At 49.4% G+C, this 10,734-nt stretch overlaps 1 protein-coding gene across 3 annotated transcripts in view; it reads right to left on the bottom strand.

The window, feature by feature from the left end:
- The window catches only part of LOC149354248 (pappalysin-1-like), a 41,770-nt gene that overhangs the window by 186 nt on the left and 30,850 nt on the right, over nucleotides 1–10,734 (bottom strand). For 2 of the 3 annotated variants that reach the window (XM_089583220.1, XM_089583222.1), the window contains 7 exons: nucleotides 10,238–10,437; nucleotides 9,391–10,141; nucleotides 9,035–9,245; nucleotides 6,961–7,126; nucleotides 2,135–2,270; nucleotides 580–737; nucleotides 1–125 (listed from right to left, as the gene is read on the bottom strand). The exon at nucleotides 1–125 is cut by the window's left edge and continues 186 nt beyond it. In XM_089583220.1, the coding sequence (XP_089439346.1) occupies nucleotides 1–125; nucleotides 580–737; nucleotides 2,135–2,270; nucleotides 6,961–7,126; nucleotides 9,035–9,245; nucleotides 9,391–10,141; nucleotides 10,238–10,437 (1,747 nt within the window). Of the gene's footprint in view, nucleotides 126–579; nucleotides 738–2,132; nucleotides 2,271–6,960; nucleotides 7,127–9,034; nucleotides 9,246–9,390; nucleotides 10,142–10,237; nucleotides 10,438–10,734 lie in introns of those variants that run through there. The other variant, XM_089583221.1, reaches the window with a different exon arrangement.

Raw genomic sequence — 10,734 nt, 5'->3', positions numbered from 1 at the left:
GGGCAGTTGGGCGGAAAGCTCTTCACAACGTGTCCGGCCACGGTGGAGGGGCAGCAGTCGCCGCCGTCCCAGTCGCAGTGCTCCTGGTTGTTAGCGGCATCGCACCAGCCGTCCCCTATGTAGTCCTGGCCGCCACAGCGGAGAGACGAGAAGACATGCGACGCATCAGCCAGAGCACGGCGTATGGCAAGGACTTCGGGCATCGCAAAAATATCTATAGAAGACGGGCCTTGTTACGCCTATTCGACCTGAACGAAGCTACATGACCGCAATTAGTGTCAAATGCTAACACATGTCCTTTCATTGAATTGTGTTCCCGGTGTCAGAGGTGCACGTCAATTCAATCATTTTCATGAGCCTAACTTTCCTACGGTAACATGCCCTTTTCGCTATTTTTTTGAGACAGCCGCAGCGTGTATCAACATAATGGCGGAAGTGCCAGTTCTCAAAGCGGGAAACATAGGCACAGTTCGCATGTTTCAAGGAAAGTGCACTTTAAGAGAGAGGGTTAAGCAAGCATGCATGCATGCAACCGCGCTGCGCAAAGAAAAAGAATGTAACTTAATGGCGGACACAAACCTTGCTGCACTTGCGTCGGCATTCTAGGGAGTCTGTATCCGGATGCCACTGGCCCGTTCCGGAACACACGACCGCCTCAGCCAGCGAGAGCTGCCGGCTGCCTTGGGCAAACACCGGCTCGTGGTCTGGTTTATCACAGGTCACATTGCACGTGGAACCTGGAACGAGTGTCAGCGTGAAGTGAACGCCCGGAAAAGCAGCAGCGCCCTTATCCACTTCGTCTCATATGAGTGTGTCACATATCGCACAGCCATTAATGGGTCCGTTGGTCTCCTGTGCCTCAGTATCTGTAAATTTCAAAGCTCATGTTCATACGAGCAAGTTTCCAGTATGTAGTAAAAGAGAAACTATTGTCATGCTGAACGCCTTCTACGAAAGGTCTTCACATGATACCTCCATACACGGCAGGTCAAGCTGCTGAACCTAGCTCGCATGCCGATTATTATTGCAGTTAAACATCGCTGTAACTAAAAGGAAGGGAAGCCGCGATATCTTCGACGTGAGCACCAGCTGCCGCAGGTATCACAGTCTAAGAATGACTGCGGCCCAGGTATTGCCGCAGGGGATCAGAGGTCGGCGCGACAATGCCTCTGACGTCTAAGCAATCTGAAGCGTGATAAAAATGTAAATGCCGTCGCTTGTGCTGCATGTGGCAGGAAATTCATCATCATCATCAGCCTGACTACACCCACTGCAGGGCAAAGGCCTCTCCCATGTCTCTCCAATTAACCCTGTCCTTTGTATTATTGCAGGCTTTTATTTTGCTGCTTCAAAACAGGCGTCGTGCGTGAAATGGAATTAATGCTGAAGAGCGTTGGCAGTTGTTTTAAGCCGAACACATGGAACGCAAAACAGTTGCAGAATTTTTTTATTTTTTTTTAAATTTAGCCTGCCATCTACCCAGCACGAGGTCACGGGTTCGATCGTAGCCGCAGCGACCGCATTTCGGCGAAGGCGAAATGGAATCGTCCACTGCAGCGTGCGTCGTATATTGCTTGGTTGCAGCTTTGGCACGACAAAATTCGTCAACATAGTTGACTGCATGGGAGAAAAGCGGCTCGTAATATATTTCAATAGAAACATTTAACTTCTTTCTATCGAGGCAGCTACGTTTCTGTGGGAACTTTCAAGAAAAATCGCAGCCTTGGCTTCCTTACACTCACTACTTTGCAACCAGACTTTTACCCGTAACACTTTAATAAATATTTGGAGCATCAGATAAAAAAGAAGAAAAGTCAGGAGCGAAATATAATTCACTGATGCCCAGACTCCAGAAGTTGATCTTTCTCGCCGATGATTTGCTGTACCCGTCGAATTATGGTGATGGGCGCACATATCTTGGGCCACATTTGCGAAGCTGTTCGTCTCTATGCGTACAGGACTTTAGTTCTTGAGTGTCCGGAGCCTTATAGCATACGTCGCTTTTGCGATCGTGGTTGCTCAACACTTGCGAGTTGGCAAACGCCGAGCCACCCTTTAGAACCAACAGCTTCGTAAACCTGTCCCAGTGCTTTGCCGTGCGACAAGAGAGGACGGGTGATATTTTTGCACAAACCAACGCTTGTGCTGGCGCAGCGAAACTGGATGACGCCCGAGCGATTCCTGGGCTCGGAACAGCGGAGATTGTTGAAACTGCACAGCGGCGGATCTCTGTTCCAAACACCATCTAGCTCGCACCTCAGTTCCGTTGTCTGGAAAAAAAGAAGAACAGAAAGATCAAACATGAAACTTGGAGACTGTAGGCGACTGCCATGTCTAAAATAAGCTAGAGTCAAGAAAGAACACAACCGGACTGACTGTATGCAGTCAATTCGTCACGCGTTGGCTTTTTTTTTTTCTGGTATGAATTTGATCAAGTTTGGTAAATAACAAAAAATCCAGCTGCTATTGATGAAGCCTTGGAAGTATCACTTCTCCCTGCCGGCCGTATACTTCACACACGTTCTATTGCTCTGCACTCAAATCGTACCTTTCATATTGCATTAGAGTCAGTTCTTGGGCTAGTTGGTATACTCGATTTGAACTGATAGTGTTTCAGCGCAACGGCACACGGCCAAAGAAAAGAAGCAGGAAGAGAAGAAGGACGAACACAGCGCTGACTGTCAACTGTTTATTTAAGGACGCACGCACAGCTTAAATACACTCATACCAGCGCAGGCGCACACCGTGCAAGGTAAACAGGAAAAAAACTCGTTTCACATCTTTATCGCAAAAACTTTGATAGGAACATCTTTTCTGCAGCATACAGATGAACTGATGTATCGCTGACACATTCTGACCCTGCTCTCTGAATATAATATGCCTCTATCGTTTCACGGGTTGTTTTTGATTTGCTTGTGCATTCCCAATGAGGATACACTTATGAGTGTACTGCATGACTTCGAAAATCATGGCAGGGGGCTCACTTTCACGTACGAGCTCCCGATTGAAGACAGCCTGCAGTTCTTGGAATTAAGAATTAGGTTCACCAATAAGCATGTTTGCTGGTCTTACTCGCCTAGAGCACAAAAAGAGCTTCTGCCTTATAACTCATCCCATTTTAAAATTGTGCTTAGAGTCTGCGCTCCGAAAATCATATGTGCATGATATGCAAGATAGTTTCGGGAAACAATTGGCTAGGCTTGAGGCCGCCGGTTTCCCTGGGTCGGTTGTTGTCGCTGTTGCAGAAGCGCTCTTGAAGAGGTTGAAGCCCGGAACTGGCAAGGAGGCAATAACCCGTCCGCAGGCTAAAGTAAGGCCTGAAGTGATGCCATACGTGCACAAAGTTTCCCATGGCCTCAAAAAGGTGGCAAACCGGCACAACGTGCCGTTGGTCTTCTCAGCCCCTCGGAAGCTTGGCCAGTTGGCCCGACGCATCACAGGTGAAAACAAAAAACCTGGGTGTAAAAAGAGGCACGTGAACCGCTTTGCGGAATGCGCCACAGGCGTTGTGTACGAAATCCCCTTGACGTGTGGCAGATCGTACAGTACGGTCCACTGTTAAAGGGAACATGCGATCGCGTGGCTTCCGCGCTTCGTTAAGCGCTGCCGCCCAGAACGCGCGAGAATTGACGGCACAAATTTCATGCGCAGTAAGCATGTCAGCTGGGCTTTTCGCGCATGTGCCTGATGGCGCCCATTCTCGCGACATCTAGGCAGCATGGCTTCGCGAAGCGCGGAGGCCACGCGATCGTATGTTTCCTTTAACAATGGACCGTACTGTACATCGGGCAAACTGGGCGCTGCGTCAACGACCGGCTCAGGGAGCACGCAAGAGACCTAAGGAATGGGGAAGGTGCTAACCTTGTCGAGCACTGCGCTACTTGCAAGGATTGTACACCAGTGTTTTCAGAAGTACGGATTCTGAGCACAAGCAAATCAAAAACAACCCGTGAAACGATAGAGGCATATTATATTCAGAGAGCAGGGTCAGAATGTGTCAGCGATACATCAGTTCATCTGTATGCTGCAGAAAAGATGTTCCTATCCAAGTTTTTGCTATAAAGATGTGAAATGAGTTTTTTCCTGTTTACCTGGCACGGTGTGCGCCTGCGCTGGTCTGAGTGTATTTAAGCTGTGTGTGCGCCCCTAAATAAACAGTTGACAGTCAGCGCTGTGTTCGTCCTTCTTCTCTTCCTGCTTCTCTTCTTTGGCCGCGTGCCGTTGCGCTGAAGAACTATGAGTTTAAATTCATATTGCATGTTTTGTTTTTGTTTTTTGTTCTGTCTCTTGTATCAAAAAAGGTGTGCAGCTAATGAACTGGGTTGAAAGTCATAAAAGAAAAAAATAGCTAAACACCTCGCCTTGACAAACGAGATTGGTTTGGTTGGTTTATGGGGTTTAACGTCCCAAAGCGACTAAGGCTATGAGAGATGCCGTAGTGGAGGGCTCCGGAAATTTCGACCACCTGGGGTTCTTTAACGTGCACTGACATCGCACAGTACACGGGCCTCGAATTTCTCCTCCAAAGAAATTCAGCCGCCGCGGCCGGGATCGAACCCGCGTCTTTCGGGTCAGCAGCCGAATATAGGGCCTGTATCCCGCTTTTGATTCATTATTGCAGGATGAAGTACAATTATGGCGTTCTAGCAGAGACACGGATGAAACAGGGCCACGGTGTGGAGTGAGAAAAAAAGTTACTCAACGCATCTTTGCTTATTTTTGTGTGTGTGTGTGTCCACTGTAGTTCGATTTTTCTCCCGCAAGAAGTAACAATACTATTTTTTTTTTTTTGGCCTGCTGCACGGAACTACTCAGAAATGAAAGAATTCCGGCACTAAAATCTTCTAAACTACGATACCTCTCACGCGGAATGACAGAAAGCTTAACTAGGCTACATTTAATCAGCGTCACTCACAGTGTAGTAACTTTCGATACGCTCGCCCAGCCACGTTGGACGATACAAGAGAAGTTAACACACCGGCAAGTTCTATAGAGCGCGAAAACAGCATCGGGCTGATTACTGCGATGTTCTTAAGCGCTGCAACGCCTGACACACGGCTCATCTGCGCGAGCGAGTTCGCCTACTAAAGTACAGAGCACCGCTGACTTGGGCTATTTCAGCTATCAGCGAGCATACGCAGTAGAATCTACCAAAAAGTGCTCCGCATCTGCTGGGTTTTGTGTTATCGCTTGCGACTTGATGTTTGGAGGAGGTCCTTCAGTCTGCTGCTTGACCGGTAGGCGTCTCTTCAAAATCGTCTTTGACTGCATGCCTTCACCTCCCGAAAACAGATCTCAGAGCTATGAGAAACGCCACTGGGCAAGAGCATGTTGTTTTGACCTACTTCGGGTCTTTTAACACAAATAAAAAAAACAGGCGCCTTTGCTTTTCGTTATTGAAACGTGGCCATTCCGGCCGTGAATTCAACCCGCAAAATTATGCGCAGTGAAAAAAAAATGCCATTGCTACGGTTGCGAGGACCTTTAATACATGTATATGATGCTTTTCACTTCGCTCTCGGAGCTTTGATCGGAGCTACTCACAGACAAGATCACTTCAAAAAGTCGAGTGGGCGAGCCTGCCTTATCTTCTCTTCAGTTTGTGTTCGCCAAACCAATTTTTCAAGCGTTTCTGCGATTTTAATGTCTTTGCCGGCCACTTCTTTATTAGTGTAGAATGAGTCTACTTGCACACCATGAGCAATTTATCTCTTCAGCTGCTGCCGAATCGGGCCCGGTCTTCACAAAGAGCATGGCGGGTAGGACCCGGGCTCAGTAGAGTGATAATGTAGCAGGCCCGGGCCGGGCCCGGGCTTGAAGCCCTTGTGCCTCGGGCTCGGGCCTCAGATTGACGCCCGTGCAGTGCTTTCCCATATAATAGATGGCCATATTAGGTGCGACGCGAATCGCAGCTTGCGGAGGTATTAAAGCAGGCATGTTTTCCGGACATGCTTCGTCTAGCTCCAATTACGTAGTTGTCATAAAAAAATACTTATCGAGAATAAAAAACAAAGAAACTTAAGGAAACAATCACTACGATCTTGCAAGGGGAAAAACGGGGGATCCTAAAGCAGAAATACGAAAGGTACAGTGCAGTGACAAAGGTTGGTTGGTTTATGGGGACATCGTGTGCTGTGCGATGTCAGTGCACGTTAAAGAACCCCAGGTGGTGCAGTGACAAAGTGTAAACAGTTATCATGCATGTGATGTGATGCCAGAGCGGATACCGTGCACTGTAAAACACAGATTCATAAACCCGAAACCTGTGCTTTATGGTAGGACGAGAGAGAACGTGCTATATGTTCCACAAATCAGCGCTTGTGGTGGCGCAACGAAGCTTGATGGCGCCTGATTCACGATTATCGCTAAAACTGTGCGGATGACTGCGTAAGGTCGTACAGCGACCTATGACGAAATGAAGCGCCGGAACAGACAAGAATACGAGCGTGCGCGCCAACTGCATGCCACTTGTAGCCTGTTTCGGAACTCTGCTTTGTCATGTGGAGCAGTGCGACCACTCATTTGTTCGACGCTCGCGCGATACTCTCAAACAATTGACTGGCTGTGCAGTCCAACGCGTCCGTGTGACGCGTTGTCCCGTGTGCTGTGCGATGTAAGTGCACGTTAAAGATCCTCACGTGGTCGAAATTATTCCAGAGCCCTCCACTACGGCACCTGTTTCTCTCTTTCCTCTTTCACTCCCACCTTCCTCCCTTCCTTCACGACGCGATTGAGGTGTTTACCGAGAAACAAGACAGTTACCGCGCCTTTCATTTCCTCACAACCAATCATTTTTTCTTTTTTTTTTTTGCTGAGGTTACACCCCCTCATAGCAGCTGTTTGACGGCTTCGTACACTGTCCATCATCGCGTACGGTGTTCTTCAATGGGCACCGACCAGGCAGCTGTGAGCCCGGTCCGTGACTGCAGCCGAGAGGGCTGGACATCAATGCGGGCTTACACTGAATGCGCCCGGACAGGTGAAGGTGCAGATAGAGCCCGCGTACCAGGCGTCTGTGCAGCTGTACAGCCCGGTGTACACCGACGGGAGGGGAGGGCAGGCCACCGGAGTGCACGCCGGACCCGTCCACGCGCCCGTCTCGCTGCACACCAAGTGGAAAGCTCTCCTGCGAGTGGGGCGGGAGCAACGGGGGTCTTCACTCTGATAGCATGCCATGAAGGCGCGCACTGCTAACCAAAAGCGCCAGATTTTCGCATGGGATAGTATTAAACATTTTTCAAAAGCACAAACGTCACTTCACGTTGCAGTCGTCGACCGTTCCATTGAGTGCCTGACGCTCTCCTCAAGCGAAGGCCAGTAGTTCGCATTCTCACTTATAGTCACTACTCTGTAAATGCGCCTCGTCTGCTCCTATCACACAATATTTTATCTGCACCCAAAAGAATCGAATACAAATTATTTACCCTTCTGTACAAACCTGTTAGAGAGCTACTTCCTTTTTCTCTAACTACCAGTGACCAAAATCCGCGTCGCACCAACACACGTTTTTCTAATCACAATAACTTCTTACTCCCTAAACCTAACACTAATTATAGTAAACAAACAGTTCGTTTCTCTGCTACCACTTTATGGAACCCATTACCTGTTACCATTAAGCAATCATCAAATATCTGTGCCTTTAAATCCGCTCTTCGTCAGTTTTTACAATCCCCCTAATAGTATTTCTCATGGTAAATGGCACCAGTTTTGTCATTCATATCATTCTATAATTTTTGTTTTGTTTTGTTCTGTACGCTTTTAGGTGTGTAATTTTTTTTATTCAAATAAGTGTTTGCATTCTTTCTCGTACCTCACTCACTGCTCTTTACTGATGCCAACAACTTTATAATTTTTGCATCTGCTGACTGCATATTCTTTTTTACAATTCTTCTCGCAGGAGGTCCCGTCCACAGTCTCTGACTTTGGGACCCTCTTCTGTATTCCAGTGTTTTTTTAAATCTTGTATCCTAAAATGCAATAAACGAACTTTGAACCTTGAACCCCAAGGAGTGCGAAAAGCGCAGTAGTAGTTCTCACGCGCGGCTTGGCGACGGCTTTGGTTACATGCAAGTGGCCTGGGAACTTCTGGAACACAGTGTCCGTAGTTCAGATCAGTGTAGTTCTGCGATACTGCCTTACTGGAGGGCAGAGCCATACTGAAGTTGTTGCCTCTTCGAGTACAACTAATGAAATTTTCGCCTGCTCTGGACGTACTAATAATGGCGATAGGAAGATGGCTCAACGACGAAAAAAAGTCACACTGTACCAATTGACCTGTCGTGCACAGTGCGCACAGTTTACGCGTGCACTTGCTCTTTTGTACATGGGTCTTCTCCATTTTCTGAATTAACGCGGACATGGGCTAGGATGCAGCTTGTCCAGCGTGGTGGTCCTGTGCACCCTCTTTGCATGGGAGACTCGGGAAGCAGAACAGGTTTAACACCCGGCAAGAGCGTTCCTCAGAACTGGCGCCCGACCAGCTCTCTAATAAATGGAGTCCTATCGGCCTCCAACTGCAACAGAAACAACCTGTCGTTTAACGGCGAGCGAGCGCTTTTCATAAAGTGCCTTGCGCAGTAATAGTTGCTCAGAAGATCAGGTAGACAACAGCTTGCTACACATATTAGCTGCAGCATTCTGGTGCTGCGACTGCAGTTTTACGTGCAGGATCAATCACTTTTTTTTATCTTGCTTCCAGCTCCTACGGCCCTGCTACTCTGATCGTGACTTTCGGAATTTGTGGATGGCGTGCACGACGCTGCATGCTTACATGCAAATGCCTGGTAAGTGAGCGTTAAAAAATATAGCAGGAGGTAAGCGATAAGAAAGGCGATACGATATTTCTTCGAACGACAACTCGAGCAGAAGGAGGGAGAGAAGTCTCAGTTCTCTGACCAACGTTTTCCCAAGTCTTCATCTGGGCGCACACATACAAGTATCCTTGTCGGAACGTTGGTCAAAGAACTGAGACTTCCCTCTCTCTTCTTGCTATTGACAGAAGGCATAACAGGATGTGTGCAGGCTACTCCCGTACTTTTTGTTGCCGTGGCCCTTGACGTGGTAGCCTGTCTTGCAGTGAAAGCGGCACTTGTGTCCAAAGTGCAGCTGCTCGGCGCCCCGGCAGTTGGTCATGACGGCGTGCGCGGGTGAGGACGGTGCGGGGCAAGACACGTGGCACTGATGCTCGGGCTCGGACCAGCGGCCGTCCTTCTGGCAGTTGATGCTCGCCAGGCTTCCGACGCTCCCTGAATCAGGTAAACGTTCCTCCACGTCACAGAATGCTCGCGCGAAGGAGATCGCTATGTTTCATTGTTTTATTCGCTCAAGCGCGAAGATACAGAGGCACATATGTGCAACAGTGCGTGGGCAGAAATCATGTAAGGCGCTAACCTTTGAACCTGGCCGGTGGTCTGCACTTGAAGCTGCACGTCTTGCCGAAAGTGGTGCCATCGGCGCACATGGGATCAGCATGCGCTATCACTGGAGTCTTGCAGTCCACCGGCTTGCAGAGGTTGCCGGAGCCCGTCCACGTGCCGCCGTTGCACACGAGGCGGTCGCTGCTATCATCTCCGGTTAGGACGTAGCCGTCGTCGCAGCGGATCACGCACGCGTCGCCTTCTTCTTCGCCCTCGCAGATGACGCGAGCGTTCCTCAGGACAGGCTTCGGGCAGCGAGGCCTCTCGCAGCTGTAGCTCACGCACTTCTCCAAGGACGGGTGGTAGAGCTGCCTCGCTGTGCACTGGGACACGGCTACGGGATTCAGGGCCTTGGAGGATCTCAAGCGCACCGCCCCTATTGAAACGTCAGGGGCCGTGAAATTTATCCTCACAGACTTGGTCATACGAAAAGGCTGGGTCAGGTCGTGGACTACGGAGACTTCGATAGGGTTAGCTCGGCACGACACACGCCGCGAATCGATGAACTCGGAGGTTGCAGGGCCCCCTATGGTCGTGCTCTCGTGCAGCAACTCCACAGTAAGGAGAGGTGGAGATAGGGTAGTAAAGCCTTCGGAGGCTATATAGACCTGCACCGAAGCTGCCACGACAGGTTTCTCAAAGGAGGCGACTAACGAGTAGGCGGCGGCTTCGGGTACGTCGCACGGGTGCCACGAGTGGTTGGCGTCGAGCTCACGACCGCATATCTGCACAGTCGAGAAATCACTGGTTAATATCAGGGCCAAGCCCGCACGCCCCCAGCCTATTTGCGTCTTTGCAATGAAAGATGGTCTACTGCTTGCCTGATCTTTTGGAGGAGGCCCCAGGACTGCTTCCGGAGGGCAGCTGGCTCTCGTCATGTCTTCTGGTATATAAACAGAGGACGCCCACTGATCGAAAAACCCGGGTGGAGTGAAGAATCCGCAATCTCGGACGTTAGTCTCCCGCTCGGACGACTCGCAGATCCCGTCCTCTTCATAGGCGTAGCACATACTAGGAGAGCCTTTGAAAACAGAGATGCCTTGTATCAAGGGTACAGCTCTCATACAGCGGCAGACCAGTAACACGTTGCTTGGTTTTACCAACTGACTTTTTTTTTCTGTAACAGACAATTTTCATGCGTAGCGCTCCTTTGCTAAACTCCAATGTCACTTGGTTCACTCCTGGACACTGCAGTGTGGCTCGCATAGCAGCCCCAACACTCCAAATCACTGGAAGGAGTGGAGAACGTTTCTCCACATCTTTCCTGAGTTTTGGAGTGCTAGGGATGCTACTACTGTATGGCCCAGGGCCAAACTCG

The sequence above is a fragment of the Amblyomma mixtum genome, chromosome 3, assembly GCF_055824585.1.
Source record: "Amblyomma mixtum isolate Tamu chromosome 3, ASM5582458v1, whole genome shotgun sequence".
In the NCBI taxonomy this organism is placed as follows: domain Eukaryota; kingdom Metazoa; phylum Arthropoda; class Arachnida; order Ixodida; family Ixodidae; genus Amblyomma; species Amblyomma mixtum.
The sequence above is the reverse complement of the archived record's forward strand: the minus strand, read 5'-3'. Positions and strand labels throughout refer to the sequence as shown.